The sequence below is a fragment of the Cricetulus griseus genome, chromosome 7 (genome assembly GCF_003668045.3).
Source record: "Cricetulus griseus strain 17A/GY chromosome 7, alternate assembly CriGri-PICRH-1.0, whole genome shotgun sequence".
NCBI lineage: Eukaryota > Metazoa > Chordata > Mammalia > Rodentia > Cricetidae > Cricetulus > Cricetulus griseus.
The window spans coordinates 45,854,272-45,877,158 of NC_048600.1; the positions used below are offsets into that span (position 1 = coordinate 45,854,272).

Genomic DNA, 22,887 nt, shown 5'->3' on the forward strand with positions numbered 1-22,887 from the left:
TGGGACTTGTGTACCCCAAAGACTACGGAGAGACTTGGGATTGCCTAGGTAGCTGGAAAAGCTGTCTCACTTCTTCTCATTTACTTATCCCTCTCAGATTTATTTGATGGCATTTGACGACTAGGGTACTGGTAGCTCATCAGTTCATTAGTTAAGTTTCCTGCTAAAAGTACAGACAGGCATGTCTCATTCATAGGCTTCATAATCCAAAATTAACAGATTTCAGTTTTAAATTTCCTCTGGTTGTCTTCTAAAAATGTTCATGCCTTTTAACCCATAGCCTTTTGCTATGTAAAACATATTTACATATGCTTTACATAAAACATATTTACATATTACACCAAGATGTAAATATGTTCCAGTTGTTTTACAGACACATGCAGGTTCCGGGGAAAAGAGCTCTGCTACTGTGTCAAGAAATCTGCCTGATGGAAGCTAATATCAATTTCCAGAGCCCATTTTTGAGCATACCTTGCAGGTTCACTCCTCCTGCCTGGGCTAAGGCCAACCCACAGAGGGTCCTCCAGGTAAGGCACCAGCACCAGCTCCTGGGACTTCACCATTGGTACCTGTCTATAGGCTCAAGCAGGCACCCACCCAGGAACTGGAACCTGGCTTTCCAAGATGTCCCAATAATGGAGTATCTGCTCTTGTGTCTCACTTATTCACCCTTGCCTCTTCTGTACAACCAGGGCACATCCCATTTCATTCTTTTTCCCATGGCTAACCCCATTCATAAGGCAGGTGTTAATAATCTGCTTTTTCTCCTAGCAACCTGCCTTTTCTGCCTCCTCAAGAAACAGATGCCTGAGGTCTCCACTTCCTGCGGAGCCTGACCCCACCAACTCCGGATTCTCCTTCCCTATATTGCCCCATGCCTGCAAGAAGTAGACAGACTTAAAACCGGCTCTCCTTTACGAAAGGAGTCTGAGATGATTAGGTGGAAGCCCTTTGTTTAGGTGGCGTCATATACACCCAATAAGGTTGGGGATCTCCAGTTAGGGGCCCCATTCGATGCTCTGGTCTCACTCCTCCCATTCCAAACCCCACCCCCTCAAAAAAGGCCGTCAAGCAGCAGCCGCTCCCCTCAGAAAGCCCGGGAAGAGTCAGCTCCTCCTCTGAGCCCTGAAGACCACACCTATAGGCTACTTAAGACCTGGTAGCCATATTTGCCACGCGATTCCTCTCCTGCCCTTCGGAAGGTCACCCAGGAGTTGCTTTGCTCTGTTCATTAACCCTGGATTTAATAATTCGGTTTGATTGGCTTATTACATCAACAGCGGCAGATTTCCAATAACTGCAGATTCGGAACTTAGCAATTGGGAGTACAGGTGTACACCACTTGCCTGGGAATTTTATGTTGCTTGCTTGGGTTTGGATTGAGACAGGTGTTAGCATCCAGGCACACCTTGGCCTTGCGCCTTGGGGACCCGGCAGAGTGCTTCATCCCTGCGCACATGGCAGTCAATAACCCTGTCTCTGTAAGCAACCTTGGCCGGGCGTTGGTGGCGCACGCCTTAAATCCCAGCACTCTCTATGAGTTCGAGGCTAGCCTGGTCTCCAGAGAGAGTGCCAGGATAGGCTCCAAAGCTACACAGAGAAACCCTGCTCGAAAAACCAAAAAAAAAAAAAAAAAAAAAAAAAAAAAAAGACAAGCTCCACCTACTCCCTCTCTCTTTTTCCACAGTTTCTCTGAAGAGGCAAGCAGGTGTCTGTCTGTCTGTCTGTCTCCTTTCTCTTTCCCCTCTCTTTTCCTACTCCCTTCCCTTCCCCCAATAAAACTGCCCAGTTAAAAGTAAAATGAAGGCTAAAATACTTAAATGTCATGGCCAGAAATAGTCCCAGGCCACTTGTTTTGATAAAAACAAACAAAAAAACTTCCCAGTAAGTTCTGCCCATAGGACCTATTTGTCTCTCAGCTAGCTGCCTAGATCCACCAAGGCCCCTGGAGCCACATATCATTGCGGGTGGAGTTTAAGTGAGTCCACCAGACCCAAGATAAATGATAATTAGGTATTTATTAGGGAAGCACTTACATAAATAATAGTAAGTAACCTCGTGGTCTTCCTGCTCTAGAAGACGCAGTCTCTGCCCTTCCAATGCTCTCGCCACAACCCAAGAGAGTGAGCCAACCCCTCCTCTACCTTATAAAGGCTTATGTCTGCACACCTGAGGCCTCGCCCATAGGGTGTGGACATCATCACAAGTTCACTGGCAATGCAAGATCTCACTATGCAGCCAGCCTGGGCTGGCTTCAACTTGTGATCTTCCTGCCTCTGCCTCCCAAGCACCAGGATTCCAAGTGTGCATCACTCCACTTGCAAGTTCTCTGTCTTTTGATTTGGAGCCCAATGAAAGGAAAAAACAAACAAACAAACAAACAAACAAACACAAACCCTCTGCTGCACAAAGACTCCCATCTCTGCCACAAGACTTAGAAGTGGCAAGTGGACAGTCTGAATGTTCCTGATTACCAGGCTAGTCAGGTCATCCATCTTGTAGGTTGAGGGGATTAAACTTGGGTCATTAAGCCAGTAGATTCTTTACCTTCTGAGTCAACTCTCCAGTCCCTGGCTTGTGCTGTTATGCACAGGGAAGAATGATAGCAGACCAGTGATTCAAAAAGCCAGCCTTCATGGTAAGAAGCAAAGCAATGCAGACACCTCACTTAATCAAGCAAGTGCCTGTTTTAATCCTGTTGTGACCCCCAAAAAGAAAGAGTGATGATTCTGTGTTACTCAGCTTCCATCTGGAGGCTGAGGTGAATCTGAGCAGTCACAGAAACACGAACGTCCTGCTGGAGTGGTCAAGACTTTGGAATACTGGCAGACATGAAAACTATTTGGGAACAGCCTTGTAAACAAAAACAAAGAAATTTACCTAGATATTTCATCATCAGTTATCAGAGCACTCTGCAAGGCATCTGGCATGAAAGCATCAGCAAGGCTGCTGAAAATATGATAAGCAGCTTTCCCCCAAAACCCCGATTCAACAGGAAGAAAGAGGATTAGAGAGTCGCTGTAGCCAGGATTATGGGATAAAATGACTGTAGGAAGTTGTGTAGGAATGGTTCCTTCTCTCCGCCCCCCCTCCCCCGCCCCACCTTTTTTTCCCTTTGAAACCCTGTCTCGAAAAACTACCACTGGGCCAGAAAACAACTTTTAAGAGATGGCTTAGTGGTTAGGGGCACTTGATGCTCTTGTAGAGCACTGGAGTTCAGTTCCCAGCACCATATAGCACCTAGCAACTATATCTCTAATTCCAGGGGATCTAATACCTCTTCTGGCCTCCTTGGGCACTGCATGCATGTGGGTCAGAGACATACATGCAGGCAAAACATTCATTCATACACGTACTTTTTTAAACATTTAAAATTATATTTTATGTGTATGAGTGTTTTGCCTGCATGCAGTATGTGCATCACGTACCCTCGGAGGCCAGAAGATGGTGCCGAATTCCTTGGAACTAGAGTTACAGAGGGTGTTGGGAATCCAACCTGTGTCCTCTGAAAGAGCATCTGGTGCTTTGAATCACTGAGCCATCTCTCCAGTCCTACTTTTTGTCTAATTAAAAAAAAAAAAACAGAGCTGGGCGTTGGTGGCACACGCCTTTAATCGTAGCACTTGGGAGGCAGAGGCAGGCAGATCTATGAGTTTGAAGTCAGCCTGGCCTACAGATCAAGTTCCAGGACAGCCAAAGTTACACAAAGAAACCCTGTATCAAAAAACCAAAATAAAAATAAATAAAATAAAGGCATTTCTGTAATTGCCTTTATAGTCAAGGATGGACTTGCCTATATAGTCAAGGGTGACCTTAAATTCCTAATCCTCCTAAGAGTTGTGATTAAAAGCACAGCCACTCTGCCTGGCTGAACTTTCCATTTCTAAATACTGTCTTCGGAGAACGTTGTATAAGTGGATCACAGTGTGTGAACTCTGAAGTTGTTTTTTTTCCACTCAGTATAAGGAAGCCCATCCAAGTTGTCACAGGTATTAGCAATCTCTTCCTTCTTAGAGCTGAGTAGCCCATGGTGTGGATACTGTGCTCTGCTTAGACATGCACTGAAGGATAAGTTAGTTGTGTCTACTTTAAGCTATTACAAATGAAATCACAGTATAAATAAACACATCAACCCTGGGTTTTTGAGGAACTAACCACCTGGTCACAGGCCTCTTGACATCTCACCATTGGCCATGCTCATACAATCTTCATCCCAGACAAAGGCTAACTTCACAGGGCTGTTTTTATATTGGAGTCTATAACAAATGATTCACAGAAAGGAGATATTAAACTTTACCTGGGATGTCTTTGGAAATGTAAAGGCTTCCCACAGAAAGTAGCCAGTAGACAGAAATCTTGGGATGTCATCAAGGGTAAAGTAAAAGAACTTCAGAGTTGAGTAGGATGGCCAATTGGGTAAAGGCACTTGCTGTGCAGACCATATACTTGGAAAACTGAGTTTGATCCCTGGAAGGAATGAACTGACTTCACAAAACTTGTTTTCTGACCTCTATGTGTGAGCCATGGCACAAATGCTCCCCCTACACACACACACACACACACACACACACACACACACACACACACCAACAACAACAACAAGATCTTAACTAGTTTGCCTTCTAATTATTTTTAAATTTATTTATTTGTATTTTATGTACATCGGTGTTTTACCTGCATGTATGTCTGTGTGAGAGTGTTGGATCACCTGGAATAGGAGTTATTAATAGTTGTGAGATGCCATGTGGGTGCTGGGAATTGAACCTGGATCCTTTGTAAGAGCAGCTAGTACTCTTAGCCCTGAGCCATCTCTCCAGCCCTGCCTTATAATTATTAACAGATTTCCAAGGCTTAAAGGTCTTTTTAAAAGATTGTTTTAGCTGGGCGTTGGTGGCGTACTCGTTTAATGCCAGCACTCGGGAGGCAGAAGCAGGTGGATCTCTGTGAGTTCGAGGCCAGCCTGGTCTCCAGAGCGAGTGCCAGGATAGGCTCCAAAGCTACACAGAGAAACCCTGTCTCAAAAAAACCAAAAAAAAAAAAAAAAGATTTTTTTATTTTATCTGTCTGGATGAATGTATGTGTACCATGGAACAGGAACCCATGGAGATCAGAAGAAGGGTGTCAGATTCTTAGGAACTGGAGTTACAGATAGTTGTGAGTTCTGGGAAGTGAACCTGGGTCCTCTGTAAGAACAAGTGCTCAAGTTTATTTGTTTGAGACAGGGTCTCACTATGTAGATCTGGCTGTCCTGTAATTTGCTCTGTAGACCTGGCTGGCTTTGAACTCACAGAGATCTGCCTGCCCCTGCTGGGGTTAAAGACATGTGACAACAAACCTGGATTTACCACAGCAATGAAAAACTGTGATTTTTTAAAAATATCTTTTAAATTTTATGTGTACACGTATTTTGCCTGCATGTATAGACATATGCCACATACTTGCTTAATACCCACAGAGATTAGAAGAAGGTATTGGATCCCTGGAACTGGAGATACAATGGCTATGAGCTGCTATGTGGGTGCTAGGAACTGAACCCAGGTCCTCGGCAAGAACAGTAAGTCTTCTTCATCACTGAGTCATCTGTCCAGTCCCACTGTGCTCTTTCTTTGTAGATTTCTGTTCTGACAGAACACTGAAGAACCAAGCATTGGGGAAGACTGTGAGCCCAAATCCAATAAAACAATATCATTTATCCCTAACATGCACCCGAGCCAGACAGAGGGAAAGATGATAGCTTCCATCTCCCTCAGTAAAAGACAATGTTCTATGCTCGGCACTCATTTCCCCAGGAATCACAGCCTGCGCTACGTCTCTACGAGCAAACAACACAGCTCCACTGGGACATCTGCTGATGCAGAGAAATGGTCAGTGACAATTTTTCCTTTTCAGTCTGGGTTAAGGAGTGGATATAGCAGGGCAGGGAGTATCTGTCTTCTGAGGTCCAAACTGGTATCCTGATTTCAAGGCTGGGCAGTTTATGCAGTCAGACATGCACAAAGACAGGGCATGTAAAGGCTGGCAGGCTGAGGAAACAAAGTTGGCCCCCAACTACACACACTGCTCAACAAACAACTTCCTGTATAAGATAAAATGTCCAGTCTTGTGAGATATTACCACCCAAGCACAGGGGAGTCAAGGCAACACTACACTATTTTTATAGTATCTTTTGAATGAATCATCAGTTCCAAATAAAACACAAAATAAAAAAGTAAAGAAACCCCTTAACAAAAGGAGGTGGAGTCAGAGGTTCAAACAAGTTCAGGAGGAAGAGCCAGCTCCCTGGGCGCCTTAGCCAATGCCTCCAAGTCCCCAGTCTATGAAGCTGTTTTGCTCCAAAGACAAGAACCTTTTGTTTTGCTTTGCTTGTGGATGGAAGAGTATCATTATTGGAGGAGTTTTTCAGCAATGTGGAGACATACTCCAAGAACAGCCTACCCACTAGCCTGCTGCAACTCTGTTTCAGAATAATGACTGGCTTCTTAAAAGCCACCCTCTGCAATAACTTCCCTTTTCAGAGTGGATAAAAATCATCCAGCCTAACTCATCAATAATGAGATCACCAAATGCTCAGAGCAGACAGCAAAGGCCACAGTTCAGCAAGGATCACTTAGGTCAGACCACGGTGACAGCCTAAACACCAAAGGGACAGATGGTCCATTCTTTTATTGTTAAGCACCGTCCACACAGGGTTTAATTCAGGCTTAAGTTGGAAAGGAAAGTCTTTGAAAAATTAAAAGGACCTTTGAGAAATTCCTTCACAGCACCCACAGAATCCCTAGGAAGGACATTCTAGGGATTCTACTCAGACATCAACAAATAAAGGTAGTTATTAAAGGCCCCAAGAGCAACAGACCAAAGCCAGGCAGTTCACACTTCACTCAGTTTGCTAACAGGCAGCATGAGACTGTTTCAAAGATTTGCTTATCACTGCCAGAAAGGTATTAATGTTTTCCTTTGCTGTGGTGATTAAAAATACCTGGAACAGACAAAGCTTCACAAGGCCTGGCTGTCAAGAAAACCTGTTATGGATGCCAGGCCAGGGAAACTGAGTCAGGCATTGTCCCTGAAGCACTACAGCATCTACACCAACAACCAGAATCAGGACTTTTGGTTACTAGGAAAACAAGACCAGGCATAGTGGTAAACACTTGCAATCCCAGAACCTGGTAGATAGAGGCAAGAAGCACCAAGGATCATGGTTACCTTGGCTACATAGCAAGTTCAGGGCTAGACAGAGAACTACATAAGACCCTGCATTAAAAAATAAAACAACCCCAAAAGAATTCCAGTCTGGGACTGGAACCAAATTTCTAAGAATTTCTTAAATGGCCCTAAACATACTTCTGGAACTTTTAATAATGCATTTATGCAAAGCAGCAGTTACAAAATCAAAAGATCATCTAATTCAGATAGTTCTGAAGATACTTTTTGGTGTAGTATTGAATGTTCAACCTAACTTTATTTATTGAGACCATCTCTACATTACTCTGACTCTCCTGGAACTCACTCTGCATACCAGGCTGGCCTCAAACTCAGAGACCCTTCTTCCTCTACCTCCCAAGCAGAGGCGTGTACCACTACACCTATCTACTGATTTATTTTTGAGACAGTGTCTCACTGTGTAGTCCTGGCTGGCCTTCAACTCACTATGTAGACCAGGCTGGCCTTGATGTCATAGAGATCCCACCGCCTCTGCCTCCCAAGCACTGGGATTAAAGGTGTGTGGCACAACACCCAAGATCAGCCTAACTTTAATCCTTGGTAAAGATAAACAAACATATCAATTTTACTAGCTTGCAAATCTGCCTTCCTTTTTATAAGTGATAAAATTACATGAAACCAAAAACTTGTTTTAAAATAAATTTCTTAGTAATTTATTGTCAGGAATGGAGAGGGGGCTCAACAGTTAAGAGCACTGTTGCTATTCCAGAGGACCCAGGTTCTATTACCAGCTTCCACATGACAGCTACACAAATCTGTAATTCCAGTTCCAAGGGATCCAACACTCTGTTCTGACCTCCATGAGCACCAGGAACTCTTGTGGTGCACAGATATACACACAGAAAAAGCCCTCATAAACATATAATAAATAAATCTAAAAAATAAGTTGGAGAACTGAGAAAGATACCTGATGCCAATTAGCCTCCCAATGCACACTAGTGAACATGTACAAACACACACACACACGTTTTGCAGCACATTAGGGATTGGGGGTTGAAACTAGGGCTTTATGTATGCCAGACAAGCAAGCATCTAATAGACTACATCCCAACCCTATGATATATATCATTTTTTCAATATATATATATTATTAATTTATCTTTTACATTCCAATCCCTGTTCCCCTTCCTTCCTCTCCTCCCACTCTGCCACTCCCCTACCTCCCATCTGCTCCTCAGAGAGGGTGTGGCCTCCCCTAGGAAGTCTACTAAGTCTGTCCCATCATCTACTTGAGGAAGGACCTAGGCACCTCTCCACCCCCACACCCCTGTGTCTAGGCTGGGCAAGGTATCTCTCCATATAGAATGAGCTCCATTAAGTCAGTTTGTGCATTAGAGTTAGATCTTAGACCCATTGCCAGTGGCCTCATATATTGCCCTAGCTGTACCACTGTCACCTACATTAAGGGAGTCTAGTTCGGTCTTATGCAGGTTCCTTATTTGTCAGACCCAAGTCAGTGATCTCTCACTAGCTCAGGTCAGATGATTCTGTGGGTTTCCCCATCATGGTCTTGACTCCTCTGTTCATATTATCACTCCTCCCTCACTTTGACTGTACTCCAGGAGCTTGGCCCAAGATATTTATCATTTAAGGGGGGAACAAAACATGATAGTTTGAAGCAGATAATTCCTATGAAGGTTTTCAAGCAGATGATCCCGTGGCACCACAGACTATCAGGAAGCCAGACACTCAGTCACTGTTCCTATCAAGTCCATGGGGCTGCCACACCTGTCATCCAGTAGTACGAAGGCTATCATGACTCGAGTAAAATGTTGATTGTGGGGAAGAGCAATAAAATTGTGCAACAACTTGTGTAGCACATAAACACAGTGAATACAGAAAGGAAATAAAATATGCTTCCCATTCCCCAAGGGCTCTGAGCTTCTGAGTCAGGGACAACTGAAAATAAAAATTAACCTGATTCCGTTTGCTTCATATTTATGGGAGGTTTGAAATCCCCAGGACAGACAGAGCAAATAAGCAACAATGGCAATTCCACTGATGTCTAAAAGTAAAGGGTGATATATACATTATCTATCTATCTATCTACACACACACACACACACACACACACACACACACACACACACACAGAACCTGAGTAAAAATCTAAGTGCTATGGTGTGTGTGTGTGTGTGTGTGTGTGGTATTGTGCATGTGTATACATGCATGTGGAGGCTAGAGGTCTACACTGGAGTCCACCTTCTGGGGATCCAAACTCAAGTTCTCATGCTTTTACAGTAAGTAATTTGCTGTCTAAGTGACCTCCCAAGTCCCCTCTTCCTTTTTTGCCCGGGCTGGCTTGGAACTTACCCTGAATTCTTGATCTTCTTGCTTCTACCTCTCAAGTGCTGGAATTACAGGCCTATACCACCATGCTAAACTCAAACATTCTTTTAACCAAAATTTCAATGAATAAAGGAGGTCAGCCAAAAAGATCTAATATTCAAAATTAAGCACTTTAATCTGAAACACAGTTGATAAATGTATGTTTGTGTACCACATTCATTCATGCCTGGTGCCCACAGAAACCAGAAAAGAATATTAACTAGACCCTCTGTTACTGGAGTTACAGACTGCCATGAGTTGCCATATAGGTGACAGGAATCAAACTGGGTCCTTGCAAGAGCAGCCTGTACTCTTAACTGCTGAGCCATCTGATCCATGAGCCATGATCTCCAGAGTCTTTTTTGTTTTTTGACACAGGGTTTCTCTGTGTAGTTTTGGCTGGCCTGAAACTTACTCTGTAGACCACGCTGGCCTTGAATTCAGAGATCCATCTGCCTCTACATATGTCCTGAGTGCTGGGTTTAAAGCAGTGCATAACCACTACTTGGTTCTAGTTTCTATCTTGTCATGTGTTTAGTTTGTGTCCTTCCTGGGAATTTCCTTTGATCACTCATTATCTACTATTTACACACACACACACACACACACACACACACACAGACGAGAGAGAGAGAGAGAGAGAGAGAGAGACAGAGACAGAGACAGAGGGAGAGAGAGAGAGAGACTGGATTTACCCCTCTATTTCATTTGTCAAGTCTCAGCTCAAGGAGTATTAAGTCTTATAATTAGTTTGCTTTGACTCACACACCCTGGTTAACCTCTTCCTGCCCCAGGGAACTCAGTATATTTCTTTTAAAACTCACACGTGCTGTGGTATACATCCATCTCAAAGCATACTTTGCATATTCATCTTCTGCCAGATCAACTGCTATTTTATGGCAGAAAGATGTCTGCAGTGTCCCATCAGGCCACACACAGGGAACAGTTGAATATAATCGAAATGGGCACAAGATTTTAAGGAGCATGTCCTGGACAAAAGATGCCAAGATATCTCAGTCTCCTTGTTCCAGAGCCTAAGTTTTCACAGATTCCTAATCTATCATCACCAACCAGTCTTACAGCAAGAGTGACCAAATGCTTGCCTAAGCTAAATGTCATATACACAAATAATTAAAAATATATATTTACACCCGGGTATGACCGTACACACCAGTAACTAAAGGACTCAGGATGCTTAGGCAGGGAGATCACAGGGAGCTGAAATTTAGCCTGGGCTATATAGCAAGATTCTGTCTTATAAAAACAAGCTGGGTGGTGGTGGCACACGCATTTAATCCCAGCACTCAAGAGGCAGAGACAGGTGGATATCTGAGTTCAAGGCTGGCCTCAAACTCAGAGAGTTCTAGAACAACTAAGGGCTACATAGAGAAAAACCTGTTTCAAAAACCAACCCCCCTTTCCAAAAAAAAGAACAAAAGAATATCTTTTACCCTGCATGGCCTGCACCACCTCCAAGACTGGTCCCTGTGTTCTAAGTGCATTCAAATATGAGATGTTGGAGACAGATGCCCACAACAACCAACCAGGCAACACTGGGTTTTCTAGCTGAGCCAAGCAGATGTGAGACAAAGATAGTTATAGTGTTCAGTTGTTTACAGGGAACAACTATTGGCTCCCTCTACAAAGCACAATCTCAACACAAAGAACAGAGCCACAATAATTTCTCAGAGGAGAACAAATTTTAAGGTCATGGTTCCTTGACTAAGACAAATATCACAGCACACAGAGACCATACTGACCTGGGAAGAAAAACCCTCCTGGATAGTCTTATAGATTTGCCCAAGGAATAAACTTTTCTTCCCTGAAGTCTAGATTACATTTATTTCTGAAATTCCCCTATAAATTGGTGTTATTTCTTTTTAGTAGGGGGATTATTAAGATAAATTATAAGTCTAATTTTGCATTAATTTACTTGAAGCTTTGTATCAATTTACTTATTATTTTTTGTTGTTTTTTTTTCTGGGTTTGTTTGCTTTTTTTGTTTTGTTTTGTTTTGTTTTTCGAGACCGGGTTTCTCTGTGGCTTTGGAGGCTGTCCTGGAACTAGCTCTTGTAGACCAGGCTGGTCTCGAACTCAGAGAGATCTGCCTGCCTCTGCCTCCCGAGTGCTGGGATTAAAGGCATGCGCCACCTCCCAAGTGCTAAGACTGTTTTGTGCCCCATGCCTGTTGCCCCATCACTTTTTAAAGCTTTCATAATGCATACATCTATACATTCATAAAAGTAGACAAACCGGCTCTGTGAATGAACTACCAAGACTGAGTGAGGTCAAAGATAACCAGTAATTTTCACCTATGAACTAACACACTTCTCCTGCATGTTCAACCTATGATTACTCTAAAATTTACTCCACTTCAGAGATAAATCACATGAACTATCAGCATCTACTTTCTGGTTTAGTTAGGAGTCAGCATTTTTTTTTTTTTTTTTTTTTGTATGTTATAGCCTAACAATCTAAGTTCCACGAAGGAGTTTACAAGTGAGATTGGGAACACATCACACCAAGTGTGTGGGTTTCAAGATCAATTTTGAGAGAGATACATGGTAAATTTTGGGACACTTAATAAATCCTGTAGATTCTAACTCATCTATGCTGTCAATCTAGCCCCTCCTTTTAATCTTTTTATTTCATTTTATTTAATGTGTGTGTATATGTGTATGGGCACATGCATGCCATAGACAAGACATCATATGTGGAAATCGGAGGACAACTTGCAGGAATTGGTTCTCTCCTTATACCATGTGAAACCTAGGGAATCAAACTCAGACCATTAGGCTTGGTGGCAGATGTCTTTATGGGCTGAGCCATCTCAACAGCCCTAGGTCCTCCTCATGGCGATCACTTATGTTGTATTTTAAAACTTCTCACAGTGATTTCTGGAGCCCTCTCAAATGTTCCAAAAATATCTCCTGGTCATGTTACAATTCTAGAATGACTCATCACCACTTCAGAACAAAGTCAACACCTTGGTTAACTCCAGGTCTTTCCATCCCTGGTTCCTGCTGCCTGTCATCCCAGCCCCATGTCTCATACCTACCATTTGTCCCCATCATACTGTTGTTGTGCACTTGCCCCTTCATCTGTCCTTCTTCCTTTACTTGCTCCTACTGTATGTAAAACCCAGATGTGCCAACAACCCACTGGGGCACTTTCCATGATGCTCGACATTCACTGTTACTGCTTCCTCCCACCCCACCCAAGGACAAAGTGGAGTGGTAGCCGGCAGAAAATAGTCATAAGCATGAACATGTCTGAATAAGTGTCTAGTCCTTAATATGATCATCAGCCTCTCTTGGGAGAGTCATTTACTAACATGTGTGTTCATTAACCATTTCTTTTAAAAGAAATCTATAGCTTGCAGGACCAGGTGACTTTAAATGCTAACATTAAACAGAGGATGTCAATCAGATGTGACAACACCTGTACCTTCTTTCTACTACTATGACTGTGCTTTTCTCTAGTAAGACCACTTCAATTTTCTACAGAGAATTTGCTTTCCCAAGTGCTCAACATCATACTGGGGGCTGAACACTTCCCGTCCCTCGGAAAAGCCCCATTCCAAGACCGACTGACTGGTCATTCTCACAGACACTGATGCTCTTGTGAATGCTGGCTGTAGAACTTCAGCTGCAGTTAAGAGGAATTAGTAGATACTCTTTCCTACAGGTGTGATTAACAGCATAGTTTTAAAATACAATCACAAGGGACTTGAGAATTGGCTCAGAGGTAAAGAGCATTTGCTGCTCTTGCAGAGGACCCAGGTTCGATCCCCAGAACCCACATGGTTGTTCAATAAACACTTGTAACTCCTCTTCTGGACAATCCAACACCCTCTTCTGGCCTCCACAGGCACCAAGCATGCTCATGGTGCACAAACATGAATGCAGATAAAACTAATTCTTAAAAAAAACAAAAACATATATTCACAAGCTGGACGTGGTAGTACATTTCTGAAATCCCGGCATTTTAAAGAACAAAGAGTCTCACCCCAAGTTTGTAGCCAACATGCATTACATCATAAATTCTAGGCCAGCTAGGAATTATAAAGCAAACTTGTCTCAAAAAACTCCATTCCCTCTGGGCAGTGGTGGTGCATGCCTTTAATCCCAGCACTCAGGAGGCAGAGGCAGGCGGATCTCTGTGAGTTCAAGGCCAGTCTGGTCTACAGAGCAAACTACAGGACAGCCAGAGATTCACACAGAGAAACACCATCTTGAAAAACAAAAAACAAAACAAAACAAAACAAAAGCAAGTCCATTCCCCCCCAAAAAGAGTTGGGTTACTGGGGTGATAGTTCATTTAGTGACACACAACTCTGGCACTCCTGGAGGACTGGAGACAAGAGGATTTCCCCCTGGAATCCATATGGTGGAGACTACTCCTACAAGTTGTCTTCTCTGATACATGAACACCTACCTGCACTCACACTTGCACGAGCACTCACACAAATTTCACAAACTCTTTGCTGTGTCTACTCCCTTTGCACTTAGTAATACAAAAAGAATGTGGAGGGGTTGTTAGACTTCCAAAACCAGGTCATAAAAAGTACAGTGGTTTCTATCACCCCACTTCCCTTACAGAAAACTCCTTATGAGGGAAGACAGCTGCCAATAGAAAACAAGAACAATTCAGGAGGCATGGAACACCCCTGCAACTGGTCTTTTCAGTCAGCTATCTTGGATTTAGATCCCCCACCCTAGTGAGAGATACTGGACCTTCATCACCTAGGTGGAGAGATGACATCTGATTCCCAACCCACAGAAAGTGCTGAATCATAGGGGTTGTTTTATTTTGTGCATTTATTTGGAGAAGACCTCAAGTTGTGGCTGACCTCAAACTTAAAATTCTTATGTCTCAGTCTCAACTTCTGGATTACAGGTATGCACCACCCAATCTAGCATAGAGATTGCTTTAATTAATTAAATTTTGTGTTTCTTTGTTACAAAGCAGGAGATAAGCAACACAAGAAGGCAATGGAAGGAGGAGTGAGAAAAATGTCAGTGCAGAAGAAACAACAGTCTAGCACTTGAGAGGCTGAAGCAGGAAGATTGCTTCCAGTTCAAGGCATCAGGAGGAGGCAGGCGGTGATAGCGTTAAAAGCACAAACATCAGGTAGAAGAGCTGTGAGGGTGGGGGACGGAGACATCCCCATCACCACCACTTCAGTGCCTCGGCCCTGAAATTGAAGAATGTGAACTGATTCTCACTTCATTCGCGGGGCCCAAAGAGCGAACCACAGAATTTAAGGAGATTAGCAGTTGTCCACCTGAACCTACGGCCCCTAGTGCTCTGGGTCAGCACTGCACGCTCCAGGGAACAGAGCACAGTTTAGTTTTGGCGAGTTCGGCGCGCCCGAGGGTGCCAGGCCCCATAAATGACCCTGCTACTCTGGGACCTCAGGCGGGGCCGACCCGAACGGTGCGCCGCTCTCCGGGTGGCCGTACCCGCTCCAGGCCCCCAACTTGCTCCCGGGGATCGAACGCATCCGGCTTCGGCCCGAGCGAGGTCAAGCGTGAGAGTTACCTAGCTGAGTCCTGACCTGCTCGGACGCGTCCACGAGATCCTGCTCCTCACTAAGTAAGTGTTCCGGGACTGCCGAGGCGGGCTCAACTGCAGTTCCTGGAGTAAGGGATCCACATTCCCAGGGGGCCTTGGTGGAGAGGGAAAGAGCAGGAGAAGCACAAACTGCGGTGGACAGTAACGCCCCTCCCCAGTCCGCCCAGGCCCTCCCCGGCCTGGAGGACAGAGTGCCACGCCCCCACAGGACCCGCCCTAGACCTGCCCCGCAGCAGACCCCGCCCTAGTCCCGCCCTCCAGTACGCTGCGTCACTTCCTGTCATCGGAAGGGGCGTACCAGAGCGACCGGTCCCGCAGCCGGTGTTAGTTGCTTAGCAACGCGAGCGCCATATCTGGTGTTACTCCTTTCCAGCGTAGGGAGGACTTGTGATGGAGCCGAGCGTTTTGACATGGTATTACTGTGATGGCTTGGGCCTCATGTTGCAATAGTGATCCCAGAAAGCTGGGAATGGAGGTGTCTGTCACCTGGCCAGCAGGAGAACCTCTCTGAGGGTTCTTTTTTCTGGACTGCTTATCATTCCGTGCCCTTACGTCTACGGTATTTTTTTCCCTCTACGCACACACAGACACGGAGTGAGGGTCAGAGGACAACGTTGTAGAGTTGGTTCTCCCACCTTTATGTGGGTTCCTGAGATCAAACTAAGGTTACAAGTTTTTGCACAATTGCTTGGCAAGAACCTTTACCCACTGAGTCTTCTCACCAGATTTCTATTGTTTTTGAGACAGGGTCTGATAAAGCTCAGGCTGGCCTTGATGTTGAAATCCTAATTCTGAACTCCCCCTGAGTACTGCGATTACAGGCATGTGCCATTAAACTAGTTTTATGCAGTGCTGTTAATTTAACCCAGGACTTGTGCTTGGTAGGTATGCACTCAACTAATTCAGATACAACCCTAGCTTCTTTTTTGTTTGTTCCTGCCAGATTTTGTTCCTTCTGGGATTGGTTCAAGTAGAAAGGTTTAGGATAATGATCAGTATGTACCTTTAGTTAGAATAAAGGAGACAGACAGACACAAAATGAAGGCAGAAATACTAGGCTCTTATCCTACTTTCATTTACCCTGTGGGCCCAAGCTGTTTTTTAGCAAAAACAGCTGATACGGGCTTCTTGCAGTATGTCCCTAAGTGCTACCATTCCTAAATATCTTGTCACTCATATTTGTCAAAATATTTGTTTAGTTGTTTGATTTTTTTATTTATTTATTATGTATACAACATTCTGCTTCCATGTATATCTGCACACCAGAAGAGGGCACCAGATCTCATAACGGATGGTTGTGAGCCTCCAAGTGGTTGCTGGGAATTGAACTCAGGACCTCTGGAAGAGCAGCCGGTGCTCTTAACCTCTGAGCTATCTCTCCAGCCCTAGTTGTTTGATTTTATTTTTATTTTACTTTTGGTTTCTTGAGATAGGGTTTCTCTGTGTAGCTTTGGAGCCTGTCCTGGAACTCACTCTGTAGACCAGGCTGGCCTCTAATTCACATAGATCCACCTGCCTCTGCCTCCTGAGTGCTGGGATGAAAGGCATGCACCACCACTACCTGACTTTATTTTTTTTTTGAAGTATTTTATTTTTAGTTAAGTGTATGTTATGGGAGGGTATGTGTGTGTATGTGACTGCAGGTGCCTCTGAAGCCAGATGAGGGTCTCAAATTTCCTGGATCTAGGGTTGCAGGAAGTTGCGAGCTGCTGGACCTGGGTGTTGGGAACTAAACTCTGGTCCTCCACTGGAGCAGTTACCACAGAGCCATGCCTTCAGCCTCTTGTTTGTTTTTGAAACCGACTGGTAATTTGCCAACAAAAAGACACAGCTCTTGCCTGGAAGGGGATAGGAGATTGTTTATTTTTGGGTCAAATATAAAAGTGACCATGTCACAAGAACATAGGATCAGGTTGCTCCTTGTCTTACGGTTTTAGTGCTATGAAGAGACCAATGAACAGAGCAGCGCTTCTAAAGGAAAACATTTAATGGGGCTGTGCATGAGCCAATACTACATTTTAAGTTTTAATTAGTATGCCTTAGAGATCAATGAAACAAACAAAGGAATGCCTCGCTAATCTGCAAGTCCCTTGCCCAAGGACAGATAGTTCCTGAAATGTTAGAGGCTATTGTTTATGGGTGATAAAAAGCCAAATGTTTCCTTTTTATTTATTACATGTGCAGTGCTCTGCCTGCATGTATGCCTGGATGCCAGAAGAGGGCACCATATTTCATTATAGTTGTGAGTCACCATGTGGTTGCTGGGAATTGAACTTAGTACCTTTGAAAGAGCAGCCTGTGCTGTTAACCTCTGAGACATCTCTCCAGCCCCAAGCCACATGTTTTCACTTCCTTCGTTTGACCCCTCTGCATTAGATGTGCTTGACCACATGTGGCCAGAAGGTTCACAGACAGGATACACCAGGATCTATGCTTGTCCTTGATTGGATATACACTGGAGGTACCTCAGAGAAATACGGAAGCTGCTGCAAAACTTGATTCAGGGCCATCTTCTGGAAACCCACAGATGAACCTGGCCAGAGCCCATCCACCTGGTCAGTATTTAATTAAATTCAAATTTGGTTTTAAATTGTGTTAGTGGACTTCTTCCCCTCCCCCCCCATGCAAAAGCAAAAGCAATAAGTCTTTATTGCAGTTGCTTAACAAGCTAACCCCATTAGCTCCGGCCTTTCATCCATCCACCATGGATGATGGCTGGGGAAAGACCCCAAGAAACCATGGGACAGATTTTTTTTTTTTTTTTTTGGGTTTTCGAGACAGAGTTTCCCTGTGGCTTTGGAGGATGTCCTGGAACTCGATCTTGTAGACCAGGCTGGTCTCAAACTCACAGAGATCTGCCTGCCTCTGCCTCCCAAGTGCTGGGATTAAAGCCCGACAGGACAGAGATGTTATAGGGCAGTGTAAGGGGAGTGTCTAGGGGTGCGCACAGGCTCAGGATTGGTGTGCCTCCAGTCTTGGAAGACCTGCCTTGTATTGATTGGTCAACTGGTTGTCTTATTCTTTTTTTAATTTATTAATTTTTATTTTATATGCATTGGTACTTTGACGTGGGTGTCAGGTCCCCTGGAACTGGAATTACAGACAGTTGTGAGCTGCCATGTGGGTGCTGGGAATTGAACCCAGGTCCTCTGAAAGAGCAGTTAGTGCTCTTAACCACTGAGCCGACTCACCGCAATCGCACAAGGTTTCTTTATTGAATTCAAGCCTAGGCAAGGACCTTGTTCCACAGACTGTTGAAGCAGCTGCAGGAGAATGCCTTGAGCCTCAGAAGCAAGGGGTTTATAAAGGCAAAGATCACAGAACAGGGTACAGGTTAGGGGTACAGGTTCGAAGCTGATTGGCTGCAGAGTCCAGGGGGATTCGGGGACTTTCCAGGGGTTTGTTTATCTCTTGTACCATTTGTGCCCATAAAAGTTGTTTCGGATCTTTGTGAATTCAAGGCCAACCTGGTCTACAGAGCAAGTTCCAGGACAGCCTCCTAGAGCTACAGAGAAATCCTGTCTCAAAGGAAAAAAAAAAAGTTGTTTCTCAACTTTTCTGGTTGGTTGCCCTGGGGTCATGTATCGATATATTTGTGCACACGCACCCACCCACCACACACACCCACACCTGTAGCACTGACCAAGCATGGTCATAGGTGCTGATGTGACTGGTTAAAAGGAATAGGGTTGGGGCTCGAAGGCACCTTCGGGCCGTCGAGAGCATTCCGGTGGCAGGGGCTGCATACTTGGAGTGGGAGCCCGAGACAGCCATTTGTTTCCTGTGTAAGTTCTGTTCTCCTACTTCATCATACGGAGTCAAGCATCCTGATTTCCACGCCCATAGGGTCAGGGCCATTTGTCTCCCATTCCTCCCCTTGGGGGGGGGGGCTTTTGTAGTTATCTCACCTTCCTGCCTGTCAACTTTTCCAGGTCATGGGGTTAGGTTTTCACATAGTGCTGGTTTTGGCCCTTTTTCTCTAGGATGGCTCTGGTTTGGCCTTTCGTATTTATCTTTCATTTTGGACAGGGTTCTTTCATATAACTCTGGCTGTACTGGAACTCATTCTGTAGACCAGGCTGGTCTTGAATTCATAGATGCAGTTGGAATTTTCTTTGAGCTACCAACCAGTACCCAAATGAAGACACAGAGACATATTATTAATTATGAATGCTTGGCCTTAGCTTAGCCTTGTCCCACTAACTCTTTTAGCTTAATTTAACCCATTTCTATTCATCTAAGTTTTGCCTTGGGCTTTTACCTTTCTTTTTTTGTTTTGTTTTGTTTTGTTTTTCAAGACAGGGTTTCTCTGTGACTTTGTAGGCTGTCCTGAAACTAGCTCTGTTTTTTTTTTTTTTCGAGACAGGGTTTCTCTGTGTAGCTTTGGAGCCTATCCTGGCACTGCACTCAGTTTGGAGACCAGGCTGGCCTTGAACTCACAGAGATCCTCCTGCCTCTGCCTCCTGAGTGCTGGGATTAAAGGTTTGTGCCACCACCACCTGACAAGGGCTTTTACCTTTCTTTCATTCTGTGTGTACTACTTTCTTGCTTCCTCCTTATCTATTTGTCTGGCCCCTGGTATCTCTCTGCCCTCTTTTTCTTTCTTTTTTCTAGCCTAAAGTCTTCTTCCTACTTACTCTCCTTTCCTGGAAGTCCCACCTAAACCTCTTCCCTCACTATTGGCAGTTCAGTTCTTTATTAGGCCAATCAGGTCTCTTAGGCAACACATTTTTACATAGTTAAACAAATGCAACACATCTTTGCACAGTTAAATAAATATGCTGCAACATACAGAGATCTGCCTGACTCTGCCCACTGAGTCCTGGGATTAAAGGCATGTGATGCCAAGCCTGGCTCATGAAATTTTTATAGTTAACCAAAAACATATAAAGCCATACATTGAGACACATATGGTTCACTATGTAGCCTTGGTTGGCCTGTGGCTCTGGCTTGCCTGGACCTCCCTATGTAAGACAGACTGATTTCTAACTCACAGAGACCCACCAATAGGTCAAACTCAGATGTAGGTAATGAATATAAAAGGACTAAGGATTGATCATGATAATTTGGCTCTAGATCAGTAACATTTTAACACTCCATATTCAGGAAGCTCTTTTCTTCCTCCCTTTCTCCCTTCCTTCCTTTTTTTTTTCTTTTCCTTTCTAGACAATCCTCATGTAGTCCAGATTGGTCTTAAGGTCACTGTAGTTGAAGATGAAGTTGAATGTTTGATCCTCCTGCCCCTACTTCCCAATTATTGTAATAACATGTGAATACCCCTTATACCTGATTTTATGCTGTGCTGGGGAAGGATCCCGGGACACACTAGGCAAGCACTCTATAAATTGAGCCACATCCTTAGCCCCTCCCTTTTTTCCCCTTCATACAGTCATAATTCGTCAATCAGCCTCATAGAATCCCAAGCATAGGTGTGGGCTTTTTCTGGAAACTGGTTCATATCATCTATCACCTCCTAATGTAAGATCAGACTGGGACAAACTCATTGAAGGGCCAGAGCACACAATGATTAATCAGCCATGCCTTTGGAGAAAAATAAAGTTCATTGAGAGACAAGAGAGAAACATCAATATCCAAATAGAGCCTTTGTGTCAGCCTTCTCAAAAGCAAGTGAGCAGAGCCAAGGGAAATCATTAACAGGAGAGTTTTATGTTGGAGAAATGGCTCAGAGGTTAACAGCACATTTGTAACTCCAGTTCCAAGGGAATTGGAGTATATAATAAAACAAATATTGTACTATTATGAGTCTGTGTGTTGTGAAAACTCCAACCAACAGAGACCACATAAGCATTCAGAGAACTTTTTAATAAACATGAGCTAGTCCTCCAAAAGATCCAGTCTCATACTGGCAAATTTTACAGCCTATATAGGGTAAGCAGCATTGTCACAAATTCATCTACCATCCTAGGGGTGATCTCATCCCTGTCCCAAATAAATCCCTTAGCTTGAACTTCTTGGCTCCAACCCCTACCTCCTGAGATTATAGGCATGAATCACCCCGCCCAGTTTAGTATATTTTGTTTCCACTAAAGTCTTATTAGAAAATAGAATCTCAGAACCAGGCGTTGGTGTCGCACGCCTTTAATCCCAGCACTCGGGAGGCAGAGGCAGGCGGATCTCTGAGTTCGAGGCCAGCCTGGTCTCCAGGGCGAGTGCCAGGATAGGCTTCAAAGCTACACAGAGAAACCCTATCTGGAAAAACCAAAAAAAAGAAAAGGAAATAGAATCTGATATTAAGGGACCAGAGTGAAATCAGGGTTGGAGTTTTGATCTAGCTTCTAGGACAATTTGTGACCGGTTCCCCGAGCGACTCTAATTGTCCCAAACTACATTACCCAGCAGGACCTGCACCAACGTCGACGAACTTCCTCCCAGCATTCCCCGCGGCGGGAAAGCGCCGAGCGGGCTCCAGGCCGACACCACCATCTTTCCCTGTCGCTGTTGCCGCTGCTACCGTTGAGTTGTGAGGAGCTTAGCGGCAGTCCCTACTGGCCACCATGTCCGCCCAGGCGCAGATGCGGGCCCTGCTGGACCAGCTTATGGGCACGGCTCGGGACGGTGAGTCTGAGCAGCCGTCCAGGCGCTGGGCGGGGGCGGGAGTAAGGCGAGGCCGCCTGGCAGCCTGAAGCGAGGGCCGTGACAGTGTGCGCCTGCGCGTGGCGCCATTGCTTTCCCCCGCTCGCCGACCCCAGGCGCTGGGCCTTTGTCTGATCCGCTTGGCTTGCGAGGCTGCTGCGGCCGCCGCGTCCTTCTCGTCAGGGCGGCCTCCTCCTTGAGAGTCCGATCTGACGGTGGGGCTTTGTCCCCCTCCCATTTTCCGTCATGCGAATTCCTGGAGCGTCGGCGAAGGGCTGGAACCAGCGCGGGCTCCCGGGCGCTGGCTGCCGGGTGGCAGAATTCCTCTGATACTCCTCGGAGGAGAGGCGACCCCCGAGGAGCTGGACGGGTTTCGAAAACCCCGGGCATTCTTGCTCCGTACGGTTACAAGGGGAGCCGTAAATGAGCATTTCTAACGTGGGTTCCTCCGTGTACTTTCCTAGTCTTCCCACCCCTCATTCCCCAGCCTCACAGACTAGCCTTGGTTTAGTCAGCTCTTGGCTTTCGTTAGGTAGGTGGTTCTGTAGGGAGGCGTGCAAGATCATGGTGGTGTCTCAGGAGAAAGCAGTTGCATCCTAGCAAAGCTAGATCCCTGCTGTGGTTTGTGTTTTCATTTTTACTAAAGTAATGAAGTTGTAATTTCACACTGGCACATTTCGCAGGGCTGTGCAGATTCTTTGCACCTTATTTCATAGGTCAATAAGTGCTTTTAGCTTTCTTTGTATGTTGAGTTGCTTTTGAATTGCTTCCCATATTTTTATTTCATACAAACTGAACAATTGTGGCCCCTCTATTTTATTTATAAAGGTTCAGTGTATCTTTGCCTGCCTACATCAATCTGCAAGGGAGTTGCAGAAAAGCCTCATGTTCATCGAGCCGTGAGTCACAACCAATTTCTAAGCTGTTATAACAAAAAAGTGTTTGCTTTTTTTCCACAAGTAACTTTAAAAGTGTAGTTTAGAAAGAAAACATTTTCAGTAAAAAGACACTACATTAATCCTGGATGCTTGCAGATCCTGAAATATATTCCTCCTTGACTATTACACAGCACTGTGTCCTATACACAGATTAGCCTTAAAATTTGTCACATACCACTTTGCCTTTACTTTTATGTATCATTCCCCCTGACTTCCTTACTGCAGGTGT

The 22,887-nt window shown here is 44.7% G+C and overlaps 2 protein-coding genes across 6 annotated transcripts in view; one reads left to right on the top strand and one right to left on the bottom strand.

The window, feature by feature from the left end:
• Positions 1–15,319, bottom strand: part of Fam234a (family with sequence similarity 234 member A) — a 29,993-nt gene extending 14,674 nt beyond the window's left edge. The window contains exon 1 of one of the 2 annotated variants that reach the window (XM_027425137.2): positions 15,110–15,319. The gene's annotated coding sequence lies outside the window, so the exon portion shown is untranslated. Of the gene's footprint in view, positions 1–15,093 lie in introns of both variants that reach the window. The other variant, XM_027425138.2, reaches the window with a different exon arrangement.
• Positions 15,320–21,523: 6,204 nt separating this feature from the next.
• Positions 21,524–22,887, top strand: part of Luc7l (LUC7 like) — a 30,591-nt gene continuing 29,227 nt past the window's right edge. For 2 of the 4 annotated variants that reach the window (XM_027425139.2, XM_027425140.2), the window contains exon 1: positions 21,524–21,702. In XM_027425139.2, the coding sequence (XP_027280940.1) occupies positions 21,642–21,702 (61 nt within the window). In that variant the 5' untranslated portion in view covers positions 21,524–21,641. Of the gene's footprint in view, positions 21,703–21,829; positions 22,159–22,548; positions 22,620–22,887 lie in introns of those variants that run through there. The other 2 variants (XM_027425143.2, XM_035447243.1) reach the window with 2 other exon arrangements.